This window comes from Saccopteryx bilineata, chromosome 2 (genome assembly GCF_036850765.1).
Source record: "Saccopteryx bilineata isolate mSacBil1 chromosome 2, mSacBil1_pri_phased_curated, whole genome shotgun sequence".
NCBI classification, from domain to species: Eukaryota; Metazoa; Chordata; class Mammalia; order Chiroptera; family Emballonuridae; genus Saccopteryx; species Saccopteryx bilineata.
In genome coordinates, this window is record NC_089491.1 from 46,902,863 (window position 1) to 46,918,821 (window position 15,959).

Consider the following 15,959-nt stretch of genomic DNA (forward strand, 5'->3'; position numbering starts at 1 on the left):
AGACCAAAGAACTGAATGTCTTAAGTTCTTAAAAACAAGAAAATTCTTCTGACGGGGGATTCTGTGCTTGGAGAGCTCATCCTTTCACCAGGCTAAATCTTACCCATTTTACAGAATGCACATTTGATCTGTACACATACCCGCCAGTTAGCTGTGGGCCTGCCTGTATCTAATGAATTCCTCAAATGTTGTGATCACATAGAGTTAGAAATTGGCCCCCTTTCAGCTACAATGCCCTATAGTCTTTGCCTCCTTCCTTCCCCTCTTTCTTTCTGAATATGGCAATATTTTGACTATCTTAAATCTAACTGTGGTTAAAAAGAAAATGGGATACTGAATTTAAATCATTCTGATAACATTTCTGTTAATGTGTTTGGGAGGAAGATATGTAATTCTTTTCATTCTGAAACATTTACATCCCTCCCTCCCTTTTCTGTGTGGAATAGTGGTGACTTTAAACATTGTCTTCGAGGCAGATATTAAATACTTTGTGTGCCAGGTTGTGTTGTGGAGAATGGATAATGGTGAAAAGTGGAGTAGCTAGTTTTAAAACCAGGTACTCTTAAGTTGTCCCTGGAACATGTTTGGGGGAGAAAAAAATATAGGTAGGGAATAAAACATCCTCCTCGCAATGTACGCACCTAAGTAAACTGACTTTGGTTCGTAGGGGTGACCTTGGGCTTTGCTGTTTCCGTGTCCGTCTTTTCTGCCCTGTTCACTCAGTAGAGTGTCAGATCAAAAGCCCTGACCTGGACCAGAGAACACAGACAGCAGAAGATGTTAGGAGACGGACCACTGTCCTTTAGTCTGCTGTGTGTTTTAACTCACTGAACTCATGTAAAGTAAAGGTTTGGGACTTTAACTTTTTATTTTCAGCACTAGGGTTTCACCTTAGATCACTAAATACTGATTGAGTTTACGACATGTACGTTAATACAGGAAATGCATCTGGAGTTTGGGCTATGTAGGCACCCGTATCACAAGGCCTTCCTCAAGGAACCAAAGGGATAACGACCGTAATACCTTTTAAGATGGACTGTCGGACGTTTCAGCAAAGGTTCTAGGCAGTTATGGAGGGGGTACCATGCATGGTATGTACCTCTCTGAAACGCCAGTGAGCAGCAGGAATGAGTAGAGGTTTGCATGCCTTTTTTCATACCTCTGTATATTGCTGAACGTGTCTAATAACCTGGGTGTATTTTTGGCTGAAAAATGTAAGCAAGAATCTAATTCATTGTGGAAGTGAGGGTGGGATGGAAGAAGGATGGTGAGTTATATCCTTAAAGAAGGATAAAATACCTTGAATTTCAGGCAGCCACGGATTGTGTTTAAGTCCGCATGTTGAGTTAGCAGTCAGTGAATGTTCAAGTCAAAATGTGGATACATCGCATAGAACAGTCTATAAAACAATATAAAATAAATGGTTAATGTTCTTTGTGTATTTTTTTCACATCAAATTTTTTTAAGTTCTTATATTAACTTCACAATATTTTGTAATATTCATATAATTTTCAGAATAAGTATATGTACTGTGTTTCCTGGCTAATTATTATAGAAAACTCTAGGGGATGATATAAAATGGGAAAACTATGCTAGTTTGTAACATAAACATTGAATTGCATCTGTACAGAGGAATTAAATGTTCCCTGTCCAGGTAAGTGGCATTTTGTTACAGTTACATTAAAATTGAGTAGCTCTTCAAACTTTGTATAAAATTGCATATGAGAAGTAATGGGTTATAAGAGGATGTGTACTATTAGTGCCTAAAATATTATAGTACTCCTCTCTTTAATAAAGTAGTTTGAATTATGAAATCAAATTTTACTTGGCAGATAGTTGACTGCTCTGGAATGCTCGTTCTACAGGGCAGAACTTTTCAAACCTTATGGTCTCAGCATCTTTACACCCTTAAATTAAAATTATTGATGACCCCAAAGAACTTTTGATGATGTGGGTTATATATTTTGAAATTTTTCTGGATTAGAAATAAAGCATTTTAATATCACTTAAGCAGATAAAAAGCTACTTAATTTGTGTTAGTATTGTTAATGAAAAATAACTTTTCCAAAATACAAAATTTATAGTAGGAAGAGTGGTTTTATACGTTTGCAGATGTCTTTAGTGTCTGGTTTAAAAAAGGATAGCTGGATTCTCATCACCTTCTGCATTCTTTCTGTTGTGAAACATTGTTTTGGTTGAAGTACAGGAAGAGAGCTTGCCCTCAAAGAGAGATGTAAGGGTCTCTGAGAACGTCGGGTTCTTGGACCAAACTCGGAGAACTTCTGTGCCATAAGACTAAGGAGTTCTGAAATATTCCAGACTGGTCTATAGTCCTATATTTTTCTGCTCTTCTTTCTATAGTGAACAAACATTATTTATATTAAGTGCAAAAAGTAGGAACTTACGTAGCTCCAGAGGGAATTTGGGTATGTATGGATTTCTATCTGTCAATCTAAAATTGGTTGGTAGGTCATGTTTGTTTATTTTTAGTGACAAAATTATTCCGTTTGCTAGTTTAAGGGTTTATGGTAAGAAAACAAGTGAGCCATAATGTAACCTGTTTTAATGTAAAATCCAGGAAACAAAGCACTAAGAACAGAGTGAAAACATTCACACTATTTTTAAGTTTCTTGTTTCTGAAAGGGATGAATGATAAAGCTAGTAATTTTTAAAAAGTTTATTTTGCTGTTTGGCTGTTGTTTATAAATTACGACTTGACTAGTGTTTGTCTAATTCGCAAAACTTGGTTGTTGCTTTTAACAACATAAGTGTACTATCAGAATGATACTTACCACTGAACAAAGAAATATGAAATGACCTAACAAGAGCCTTTATTTCTTGGGTACTAATAAAAACTTTAGGTATTTCAGTTAGAGATGAATCGAATTACATTTTGGCTGACGGGAATATTTAAATAAGTCTGCTTGAAAGACCTGGAATTAGTTAACTAAGAGTTGTGTGGCTTTCAAGAAAATAGGAGAGAGTATGTTTAAATACCCGTTAGTTTAATAAATATTTATTGAGCACTTATTATATGCCAAGCACTGTTTGAGGTCACTGCATATACTTGTTGCCATTTCACAGTGATGTCTTTTAATATCACAAATACTTTTTGAATGCAAGTTCTTAAATTCCTGACCCATGTGATCACTATTTGGAACATTTAGAAAAGGGGGGAAAGTTAAAGGTGGTATTTGGGAGAGATTCCAGAGCACAGGTCTGTGGACTCAAGCAGGGTTCATAGATAGGCCTCAGAAGATTCTTGAACCCTCTAAAAATTGAATTCAGAGTGTTCTAGGTCAGTGCTCTTTTAGTTAATTCTGGGGAGAGATCATAACTTTCACTAAATTCTTAAAAAGGGGTTCCTGGTGGCCCTGGCCGGTTGGCTCAGTGGTAGAGCGTTGGCCTGGCGTGCAGAAGTCCCGAGTTTGATTCCCGGCCAGGGCACACAGGAGAAGTGCCCATCTGCTTCTCCATCCCTCCCCCTCTCCTTCCTCTCTGTCTCTCTCTTCCTCTCCCGCAGCGAGGCTCCATTGGAGCAAAGATGGCCCGGGAGCTGGGGATGGCTCCTTGGCCTCTGCCCCAGGCGCTAGAGTGGCTCTGGTCGCGACAGAGCGACGCCTCGGAGGGGCAGAGCATCACCCCCTGGTGGGCAGAGCGTCGCCCCCTGGTGGGCGTGCCGGGTGGATCCCGGTCGGGCTCATGCGGGAGTCTGACTGTCTCTCCCCGTTTCTAGCTTCAGAGAAATACAAAAAAAAAAAGGGGGGGGGTGTTCCTGGTTCAGAAAAATCTTAAGTATTATTCATCTACTTCAGTGTTTTTCAACCGCCGGTCTGCAGGCTGGTGCCAGTCTGCCAGAAACTTTGTGCCAGTCCATGAAAGAGTTAACCATTAGATGTTGTATGTATATTACAGTCCCAATGACCTTAGTCACAGTTGCTTATACTTGGTGATGGCCTCTTAACAGCCTGTGTCCTTGATGAAAATACTATTGAGGTTGTCTTAGATGTTTTGGAACTTGTAGACTCACTCGAACAACCTTTTGAATGGTGCAGCACATTTACAAGTCATGCGCAACAGACAAAAAGCATTCAGATGAATTTATATAGTATCCAGTGCATTGTACGTGGAGTTTGGAAATCAAGTACTAGTTTGTACTGTTACTCTGTTATGCACAGTAAGATAAAACTTTATTTGTTGCGTGTTTCCATTCCTATCCTTCTAGATCACACTAGTTCTCAAGTGTAAAATGGTGGAAAACCACTAACTGTCATTAGATATCATAATGGTGCAATGATCATTTTATCAATAAGACACCAAGCCCTAGGAGGTTGGGTGCCTCTGGTCATATATTTGCATAGTTAATGGCATTGGGAATTAGATCATGGCTCTGGGAGGGAGTGTGTTGTCATTCCTGTAACTGACTTAAAATTATTGGGTTCATGTTTAGAAAATATTTAAATGTAGTTATGCTAACCGTCACTGTATTTAATGTAAGGTGGTGTCTTTGTGTATGGGTTTTTTCCCATATGAAAGAGAGAGAGATATGAGAGAAAGGTGAGAAGCATCAACTCATTGTTCATTGATTATGTCTCCTATGTGCCTTGACCGAGGGGCTTCAGCCGAGCCAGCGACCTTGGGCTCAAGTCAGCAATCTTGGGCTTCAAGCCATTGACCTTTGGACTTAAGCTAGAGACCATGGGATCATGGCAGTGATGCCACACTCAATCTGGATAAGCCTGTGCTCAAGCTGGTGACCTCAGGGTTTCAAACCTGGGACCTCAGCGTCCCAGATCGACACTCTATCCACTGCGCCACCACAGGTCAGGCAGTGTCCTTTTTTTTCCTCTGGTTGTTTCACTTGCCTAATTCGGGACCACCCATCACTTCACTTTTTTCCCAAATGGCCCTCAGCATTGGGGAGCATAGGAGAAAATAAGACGTAAGGCTTTCTGAAATTTTATTTTTGAATATCACATTATCTCCCAGTGGCTCTTTAGGGACTATGGCAGCATGGGGGTCAGGGTGATATACAGGGAGGCGTGAGAGAAGACCTGTCCCATACAAAAGCAGGCATCAGTGGAACTCTGATGGCACAGGCAAGCCTCATCTATAAAGTGTTGATAGTGGCTGCCTCGCAGGGGGAGGGTTTAGGAACCAGAAACAGCAAGTCATGAGACATAACATAGCAAGCCTTTAGGAATGTCCTTCCCCTGAGTACTTTCTAGCAAGACAATAAATGCAGTATTAGTCATGCTCAACAAAGTTGCTTGTGGTTTCTCATCCCCCTCTTCACCTTTTATTATTATTTTTAATAGAAAAATACAATGGGTAAATTGTGGAGATTAGGGCCCATGTGACAGGGTGGCAGTTACTCATGGTTCTTAGTATGTTGGGACCATGAAACTGATCTCGGCTTCCTATGAACTTGATCAGTCTCATGATAAGTGAAATTCATCAGACATAGACAGGGACTAGGAGAAGGTATTTTTATCTAAATGTTATGATTTTATTTTGACCTGGTTTATGTCAAGGAGTTGCCTGGAAATAAAGGATAAAACTGAGTTGAGTCACGTAAAATTTCAATATTCAGGCACAGTGGAAAAACACCAAAGTTTTCTTAAGCAGTTGCCTCAGCAGATTTACCTTTGGACAGAATTTCAAACCATGTACTTGAACACCAGTGTTGCGGTCATGAGACAGATGAACCCCTGAAGACAGGAAAGCCTGTCTGTTTCTAGCCTGTTAGCAGTGGTGTGTACCTGTTATACTGTAGGTGGAGGGCTCTGTTTATTGTGAATGCCCTGTCTCACCAGGGGGACGCTGGAGCCTCTGTGTAACTGGAGAAATGTTCAGGTTTTGTCACACCGTGATCACAGTGAATGTAGGGCATCTGTACTCTTCAAACGCACGCGCGCACACACACAAAATAAAACACACAAAAAACAGAACAGGTAGAGACTATGTTCTTCCAAAACCTTTTTTTAGACTTAGTTTGCATTCTGTAATTAGATACCATGATGCCCACCATTTGGAGCAGATTTTCCTAAATCTTATGTTCATTTTGGCCCCATAATTATTTGTCATTCCCTCTGGAATGCAGTAGGCAACAGCTCTGCGTCGCTCGTCTTTCAGATAATGGGAATTGGATGGAAGAGCCGTCAATACTCAAATAATTCACTCAAGTCCTGACCCAGCCTTTAGTTTCAGGGCCTTGTGTTGCATTAGAAATGAGACCAGGGGCTGGAGAAAGAAGAGGAACAGTAACCTCTATGTAGCTCTTCAAAAACATGCTTTTAAAAAAGGTTTGAAGTACAGATTTGATTTTTTGCTGTAACCAAGGTCCTGATTAGGGGAATGAAGGTATTCTGAATTCATTGAAACAGTATTGTTAAATGATTATATTTATTGTCAGGTCTGAAGTTTTTTCTGTTTGCTTTACCTGGTGAAGGTGGGGGGGAAGGGCAGGCTGGGATGTGGGGATTGATGCCTAAGGCAGCCCTTGGTTCAGTACCTTGACTAGCCTGAGCATTGACTGCGTTTGTATATCTCCTACATGGCACGCTCTTTTCCGGGAGTCCTGACTGCGTCCCCTTTCTACACCCACAGCACAGATCAAGGTGCAAGAGCACACCGGTTTTTTCCGTATTTTGCATTTTTACTATGAAAAATTGATGTATACCTTTCACAGATGTATACACTTCACAGCCAGAGCTTCTGAGATGTGATCTGGTTGCCAAGTGGACACATATCCACACTTGTCCACTTCTACTTTTCTCAGTTGACAAGTGGGATCTCATTGGTTTTATGAGTAGAAAAACACATTTGTGGAAATGTCAGGAAGAATATGTGAATGACCAATTGGACTGCAGCAAAAAGTACAGCGTGGGCTGATGACTTAATTGGTACCAGGTGTCGGTGGAGAAGGCACACAGATGTGATGGGGTGCATCGTTACCTAATTGTTTTAATGTTCACCAAGAAGTTAATTGTCAGTGTAGAGTGTGCTAGCAAATTAGGTTCCCACTGCCTCAGCGTAAGGGAGGATAAATGAGGTGTCATGAGTTTCCAATCTGTACCTCTGACACAAACACTTTTCCTGCGGGGAGGAGAAAGTTCCCTAGGGGAATCAGCATGGCAGCTAAAGAAATCCATTTGAATAATGTACATTATTTTCACATTAGGGAAACCTGTCTAGCTTTTGCTGTATCCATGAGCGGTTTTTCCTTTCAGATTTGCTGCTGGTGGCTTCAAGCAAGGTTGAGATTTGGTTGGCAGAAGAGTTGCTTTGAGGTCTCAGAATAGATGAGGGATATATGAAGGCTTTGTAACAAGTGTTCTGATAGTACTGACAATGTAACGTTTCATTAAACTTGCTTTCTTTCATATTTTCTGGAGTTTACCTTTCAGACTAGCTCAGCATACATGAACAACTATTACTGTTAAATTGCTAAAATAAAAGTACAATTCTTGGAATAAGACTCTATAAAGACTGGTTTTATGCATATTGAAGCAGCTGGGTTTCTTGACCTTAGTCTTGAGTGGGTAATCGGAGCGTGAAATGGAGACAACGTTGTCCGGAATGGTCAGAACATAAAGGTAACAAATACAAAGTCCAAATCTTGACGTTTTCTTTTGATTTGACTGAGCGCGCTCTGAAGTTCAACAGACTTTTTCTTTTACTAACATAGTAAGTTCTTACATGAAGATATGGTTTAACAATTACTTGGGATGTTAACCTTTACTGTATTTTAAGAGAATATATTGTCTGCTTCTACTCAGTAGGTTCAAACCTCTATACCAACTAGTGAAGTTGATTCCATTGAACTATAGCAAAGAATGTTCCTGGTATGTGTTTTTACAAAGCATGGTTCATCCAGTTAGGAGACTGCTCAGAATTTGAAGCAGTGCACACCGATTGTAATATTGGAAGATCTGCTATTTTTTTTTCTTTCTCTGAGTAGCTCCTTTGCTCACTGTAATTAGTGTTCTTTAAAGTCACATTACTGTTCGTGCAGGAAGTGACCCTCAGAAGCATATATTAGTCATAGCAAACAGTTTCCCTGTTCTCACTGAAAAGACCCATTGAGATTTTATGTTCTAAAGAATTACAGGTTTTTCTTCTTGAGGAATGTGCTTTCTCTGTTCTTGCACCTCATCTAGTCATTTCATGTGTGTTTCAATGTAAAACGGAGAGAAAGTTGTGCCTGTTGGGCACATGGGTCTTCTGGACCCTTTCTGTCTGGTACTAAGTATTCCAGGGGGTTCCTTTTTCTTGAGAGACAGGTCGGATATGTATCTCCCTTTATCATTTTACTTGGCTATATACCCGTGTGCACAACATGAAAGGTGCAGAAAATAGTCATGGTTTTAGAGTTTTAGTTTGTTTTGAAATCATAATGTATTTTCAGATCTTGATTTGCCCAGACTTAAATATCCCTCCTGGGCTGCATAAAACTCTTATTTTGAGTCCTTATAGAAGACATAAGGTAAATAAGAAGATTTTTGTTGTTGTTGTTCTTAAAATTTTAAAACGAAAATGTATATCCAGTCTGGAAATCCCAGTCCTCAGGACATTTGTCGTAGAAGTCTGCTCGATAATTACAGTGTTTGAAAAATTCTGGCAGATATTTAAATTTTACCAGCTGCAAGGTGAAATAAAACATTGAGTTTCTTGGCAAGAATTAAGAGTATATCAGTCAGTGTGGTAACATAAGTTCTTATGCTGATCAAAAAAATAAAACTGATTCATAATTAAATATTTATTTGGAAAGCAAGTATTGGAAAGATGGATTTTTTTTTGAATGCTCTTTGGTAGATTAAAAGCTTTCAAAATAGGGACTCTGGGAGGAAAGGTCTGTGGGATTACTCTCAGCCGTGGTTGCCATCACATGGAACTTCCTGGGGCTGTGGGCCTGGACTGCTTTGTTCTCTGCTGAGTTCTTTCGTGTGTAAATCTTGGGTTATAAATGGAAGGACTCATGAATACAAATGTAAGGATTTGGGACTCTTTTTAGGTCAGTTAAAGTAGGCTGTTAAATATTCATTTTTCAATTTTATGCTCATATTTTTGGTATTGTGGACAACCAAATGAAGGAGCTGTGGTGTGTGTGTGTGTGTGTGTGTGTGTGTGTGTGTGTTCAGGAGGTAAACAGAGAAACCATGCAGCATATATTAGGCATTATTCTGTCCTTAGAATGTTAAACTTCATTGGCTAAAGAGACAGTGTGACTTGTAAGTGGTAACTATTGAATATTTGGGTACAAGTATTCAGGTACATAAATTGAGTTCAAAAATCATTCTTTGCCTGACTAGGCGATGGCACAGTGGGTAGAGCATCAGACTGGGATGTGGAGTACCCAGGTTTGAGACCCCGAGGTCACCAGCTTGAGCGTGGGCTCATCTGGCTTGAGCAAAAAAGCTCACCAGCTTGGACCCAAGGTCGCTGGCTTGAGCAAGGGGTTACTCAGTCTGCTGAAGGCCCACGGTCAAGGCACATATGAGAAAGCAATCAATGAACAATTAAGGCGTCACAACGAAAAACTGATGATTGATGCTTCTCATCTCTCTCCGTTCCTGTCTGTCTGTCCCTGTCTATCCCTCTCTCTGACTTTCTGTCTCTGTAAAAAAAAAAAAAAAAAAAAAATCATTCTTCTGAGAGAGGTGGTATTTTGACTTAATGAGAAGAGCTTGACTTGAGGCAGATCTGCGTCCCCTCTCTGGGCATCCTCCAGATAAAAGGATGGGGGTAGGGGGATGAACAATATGTGTTTTAAGGTTGCTTTGGCCTCTTCAAAGGTTTGATCTTTTGTGTTTTCAGAATGCATGACTTAACTTTTTAAATAATAAATAACGAAGCAGCCTAGTTTTGTTCTTTTGCCGGGGCCCCTCTTCTTAAATGCTGTTTCAGCGTTCGTGTGAAATGTGATTCTCCCTTATCCTACTCCAAATCTAACAAATCAAGAAATAGCCCTAAATTTTGAAGGATCCAGAGGATACTCAGTTAATACCCGGGTATAATCACTTCTTTCTTAAAATATACATGAAATGGCTCATAATGATCATCAAAATGACGGTGTTCCACCTGAGCCATTAGATGGTATGGGGAAAAACACAGCAGGAGAGGAAAAGACTTGTGGTATCATGAGATGCCCAGCAGTACCCAAGAAGTCACTTTTGGTTGGGTTCCTAGGGAGCAAATGAAGGAACCTTGTGGTCACCTCTGCAGTAGTTATCCAGAAGGTTGTTGTTGCTGACATGAAGTTCATTAGACTGGAACTATATATTGGCTTAAATTAAGAACAATAATGAAGGCAGCATTGGAGCTGGGAGGATGTCAGAGGTGATTACACACAGAAAACCATCCATGGGGACAAAGGTAAAAGGAAGTGGTCCGCCTTTGGTGGGGCTGCAATGTAAGCCAGGAACCCCTCCCTCTTGACTGGTAGGCCTCTCCAGCCCACACTCCTTGCTGCCTTGTTTTGAGTAAGTTTTACAGGACCAAAGATGTGGTAGGATGTTTTGTTTCATAACTTGTCTGAGTCTGCTATTTGAATGGGGCCAATTTTTATATAAGCAGGGGGTGCCAATGACTAACCCTGTACAGATTTATAGTAACCCTTTGGAACTTTTTTTTTTTTTTTTTTTTGTATTTTTCTGAAGCTGGAAATGGGGAGAGACAGTCAGACAGACTCCCGCATGCGCCCGACCGGGATCCACCCGGCACGCCCACCAGAGGCGAAGCTCTGCCCCTCCGGGGCGTCACTCTGCCGCGACCAGAGCCACTGTAGCGCCTGGGGCAGAGGCCAAGGAGCCATCCCCAGCGCCCGGGCCATCTTTGCTCCAATGGAGCCTTGGCTGCGGGAGGGGAAGAGAGAGACAGAGAGGAAGGAGTGGGGGTGGAGAAGCAAATGGGCGCTTCTCCTGTGTGCCTTGGCCGGGAATCGAACCCGGGTACCCCGCACGCCAGGCCGACGCTCTACCGCTGAGCCAACTGGCCAGGGCCCCTTTGGGACTTTTTCAGAAATGCATTCAATGTGTAGGTCCATGTCAGCTGCTCAAGCGGGAATTGCAGTAATAACTTTTTAAAATTTTTTTATTTTTCTGAAGTTAAAAGTGGGGAGGCAGTGAGACAGACTCCGACATGTGCCCGACCGGGATCCTCCTGGCATGCCCACCAGGGGGCGATGCTCTGCCTGTCTGGGGCGTTGCTCCATTGCAACCAGAGCCATTCTAGCGCCTGAGGTAGAAGCCATGGAGCCATCTTCAGCACCCGGTCCAACTTTGCTCCAGTGCAGCCCTGGCTGTGGGAGGGGAAGAGAGAGACGGAGAGGGGGAGAGGTGGAGAACCAGATGGGCGCTTCTCCTATGTGCTCTGACTGGGAATCGAACCCGGGACTTCCATGTGCCGGGCCAGCACTCTACTGCTGAGCCAACCAGCCAGAGCCCAGTAATAACTCTTAACCTGAAGACAGGGAGGCCTCAGAACTTGACATGCTTACAAGTCCAGCTCTAGGAATGCTGCTGTTTCTAACAAAAATTGTATTGTTCTCACAGAAGTGTTGTTTACTTTTATGTTTGCAGTACAACTCAACATCATAAAATAAGATCATTCAAAGCTGTCTTTGAATGGCCACATACGTGGTTCTGGTCTGTTGGCTCAGTGGTAGAGCATCGGCCTAACTTATGGATGTCCCAGGTTCGATTCCTGGTCAGGGCACACAGAAGTGACCATCTGCTTCTCCATCCCTCTACTTTTCCCTACTTTCTCTCTCTCTCTTTTCTCTCTCTCTCTCTTTCTCTCTCTCTCTCTCTCTGTTCTTCTCCCACAGCGATGGCGCATTTGGAGCAAGTTGACCCCAGGCACTGAGGATGGCTCATAGTGTGGCCTTGCCTCAGGTGTTAAAATAGCTCAGTTGCCAAACAACAGAGCAATGGCCACAGGTGGGCAGAGAATTCTCCCTGTAGGGGGCTTGCTGGGTAGATCCCTGTTAGGGCACACGTGAGAGTCTGTCACTCAGCCTCCCTGCTTCTCACCTAAGGGAAAGGAAGGAATAGCCAAGTTATTTGGATGCCCAGTGCTAGGGACAGCAGACGGGCAACAAAGGCGAAATGACAAGAGACTTTAAAATTACCAATGGACACCAACTCTAGGTTCTGGGCATGGGGGCAGATAGAAAGTTGATACAGCCCTGTCCTTAAATGTATCTGCTCAGTCTGGAAGAGGACACTTTGGGGCTGATACAACCTATAACAGGTGTATTTGGACACATTTTATGTTTCAGCACAAAGGGCTACTTCTTACCTTGGCTCAGCTTTTCTAAGTGCACCTTTAGCACTTGCAAAACTTTTGTTAAGTCTCTGTAGCTTGTCAGGCAGCATGGGTCTGGGTTGGAGGGGTTCATTTATAGCAAACATTTGTCAAGGTAATGAGTTCAGGGATCCAGGCAGCTCACCTTTCAGTCCCCCACCCTGGGCCAGAGACATTACCCTGAGTGTCTGTATTATTGCATTAGCATTGGCCCCTCCCCCTGTTTCTCTGTAGGCCTCGTGGCATTTGTGTAGCTTGAACAGTCATGAATGAGAAACTCGGCTCATGTCAGTCAGCCCCTGATGTGGGGAAAGAGGCTTCAGATTGCTTTCTGGTTCCCAGCTTTTATTTCCTCCTGCATGTGGTTGAGCTGTGGGTGCCCCTAATGGTGGGGTCCACAGTTGTCACCAGGGAGCTTTGGGAACCAGCCATCAGGTTGATTACTGCAGGCTAGTTAGGAAGGAATACTGGTGGTGGTTAAAAATGTGCAGAAAAGATTTGCGGCTGGTGCATACGATGTCAGGAGAGGTGGTCTAATGCAAAGATTTTCCTCAGACTTTCCTAAGTTGTGGCAGAGAAAGGTAACATGATTGTCTGTTGGCCCTGGGCACCCTCCTTCCTTCTCCAACATCTTTCAAAAATCAGGGTTGTCTGCTTTGTGAAAGGAGGCCTTTGCACAGCTTGTTCAGCATTGTTCAAGGCAGTAACACATCACTGAACAAATTGCCCCCTTGCATATGCTAATCTGGCACTTAAAATAACTCATTGTAACATGTTCTGATGCGTTAGCCTAGAGGAGATGAGAACTGACGGGCTGTCAGATCATGCCATGTGACCCCCCCAAATATCTAAAATGCTTCTTTTCTTCGGGTCAACAACTTGTACTCGGCACATGCGAATGAATCCTGTGTGGTTTGTGGAAAAGATTAGTCCTCATTTCTGCTTTTATGTGTGAGAACTGGCCTGGCTGTTGAACATTCACTGGCTGAAATTCCCTCTTTGGGTCTTAAATTTCCATGCTTTTGGCGAGGAACATCAAATCTTATTTTCAACAATAAATTACAAGAATTCAAAAGGCGTTTCTTCATGGTTGCTGTGGAAAGTGTTGATTTGTCTTTTAGGAAACCATGCTGCTAATCCCACCTATTCTCTTTGTGGTTTTTTTAGAGCTGTCCACACTGAGTATTGCAGTCACGGAGTAAGTCTTAATAGAGTAACCTCAGGTTTTACTCAGGCCATTCACATTCTTGACCAGGAAGTCACAGTGGGAAAGAATAAAAATACATCCACATAGAAACAGCAGGCTCCCATTTCTCCAACAGTTAACGGAATGGAGTAGCGCCTGAAGGATAGTTTGATTACATAGTCAGGGTCTCCCCTTTTAAAGCACTTGAAGTTCTATAAATGCTTGCCATCCAAGTCTTCAGAGGAGATGAATGAAATGGAATGAAAGGCAGTGTAGGCATCACCTTTCCAAAACAGCTATCACATTCAGGTTGGGTTTTCATGTGTACAAAGAGATCCGGGAAGAAATCTTTGATTAATTTTTTTGTCTTGCAGAGTAATTCCCTCCTGGTCCCAGACAGTCTAAGAGGCACAGATAAACGCAGAAATGGGCCTGAGTTTTCCAACGACATCAAAAAAAGAAAGGTGGATGATAAGGACTCCAGCCACTATGTAAGTAAATAGAGAACTTGAAATAGTGTTTGTTGCTTACTTGCTTATTTTCTTACGTGCGGGTACAGACATGCTCTTAAGATCGTAGTGATAATACACATCCCTTAAAATAATGCTATAAAGAAGATAGATTCTTACATTGCAGGATTTTATTTCCCTCTAGAACTGTAAATTATGCTTCTGCCGGGCTCAGTATTGAGTGGTGGGCTCCCTGCCTGCATTACTCTGAAGCGGGATTAGGAATGCAGGGCTGGCCTCATGGTGTGCGGACGGGGCAGCTGCACAGGGCCCCGTGTGGGAAAGGGCCCTGTCTCACTCTTGCATCTAATGCTCCACTCTCAGCCTTCTTCACATCCTCAATTTTTAACAAGGTCTTCTTGCATTATCATTTTTTCCTGGGCCTTGCAAATTTGGTGGGCTATGCTGCTAAAAATGATCAGGGTAAGATTTGTAGTGTCACGAAGTACCTTTTGGATGCTCTTGTGATAGTATATTCAGGCTGTTTCGTATTTACCCTCTTGCATAGCAAGCAGTTGAGTGGTAATAATGGAAGAAGTATTAGAGGTGTATAATTGAGGTCCTGCAGGTGAGGTCGTGTGATTGGTTGACAGGGTGAGGACTGTTGACTCAAAGCTAGCTGAAACCGCATTCACGGGGAGAGCATATCACGCCAAATGCTTGTTGGTTCTGTTCTTGGCATCAGAAACATTGCAGCTGACAGGTAACTTGGAATTTCCTTGTGTGTTCCCAAGTGTCTGTTTCAAGACGGACACATTCTCAGGAATAATATGAGAGTAGAAAGCTGAACCAGGCCACTTCCTGTTGCTTCTGGAGGAAGAAGTGTCTCCCTCTGGCTGACTGGTGTGCAGGCCATGTGAAGTTTACCCACTAGGCATCTCTGCCTCCCACTGGCTGGCTCACGCCTGTAGCTAACAGTGGGTAGCGTTTCTTGAGCAATAGCTCAAGTTAGTTTCAGCTGCTGGGTGCTTTTACGTGGATTGTTTCATTTAACTCTAAGACAACTCTGAGAATTTGGTGCCCTCGCCTTCACTTTATAAAGAAACTGAAGCACAAAACTTGTAAGTGATTTGCTCAAGGTTAGAGTTAGTGGCTGAACCTGGAGACAGTCTGACTCCAGAATCCATCTCTTAATCACTATGCTAGGATTCTCAAACTGAAACTTAGGAGGAAATATTTTGTCAGAGGTCCTTTGAATTCGTCTACACTTTGTGCTATAATATCCTAAGAAACAGGTTTTGGGTCCTCCCCAGCCCAAGCCTTTTAGCACATAATATTTGCCCCTTATCTTTTGCCCAGAGCTAGTGTCCCATACGGGTACTTTTATATACAGCCTCGACTGTTAGTTAACATGCTAGAGAGAAGGTCCATGATATGAGGAAGAAATTTGCTGATACAATTCCAAGTTGTTTCTGCTTGTGTGTGCAAGTTATTTAATCACGGGTGAGCTACAATCCATAGCTCAGCATGACTGCTTTGTAATGGGCATGTATGTCTAGTTTTATAGATGGTTGAGGGTGATGTATTGAGGTGATGTAGATTGTAGAAGAATCTGGGGCAAAGGCCTCAGACCCTTAACAGGCATATACTAGCATATCAAGGTTTATGCTTGCAGATGGGTTTAGTACAAAGTTAAGATTAAAATTACAGAATACTTAACAGATTCACTTCAATGTCCTATTGTAATAAATTAGTTGTTTCTTACTTTTTGCCAGTTTGATTGATATATATATACTACATTAACTTTTTTTTTTTACATTAACTATTTTTTAAAATACATTGTTTTTTTTTCTAAAAGGGAAACACTTTTAGCTTATATTTTTCACCACACCATCCTTGGGTTCTGTACATCTGAAAGCATTCATGGTTTTCTGTGGATTTTACTAATAGAAAGCAAATTTTCTTTACTATTAATATTTTCTTTTATTACATGAAAACATTTTTTAAAATGGACT

General features: G+C 42.0%; 1 protein-coding gene across 4 annotated transcripts in view; it reads left to right on the forward strand.

The window, feature by feature from the left end:
• TLE1 (TLE family member 1, transcriptional corepressor) overlaps positions 1–15,959 on the forward strand; it is a 90,668-nt gene that overhangs the window by 45,173 nt on the left and 29,536 nt on the right. For all 4 annotated transcript variants that reach the window (XM_066257024.1, XM_066257025.1, XM_066257026.1 and 1 more), the window contains exon 9: positions 13,870–13,986. In XM_066257024.1, the coding sequence (XP_066113121.1) occupies positions 13,870–13,986 (117 nt within the window). The remainder of the gene's footprint in view (positions 1–13,869; positions 13,987–15,959) is intronic.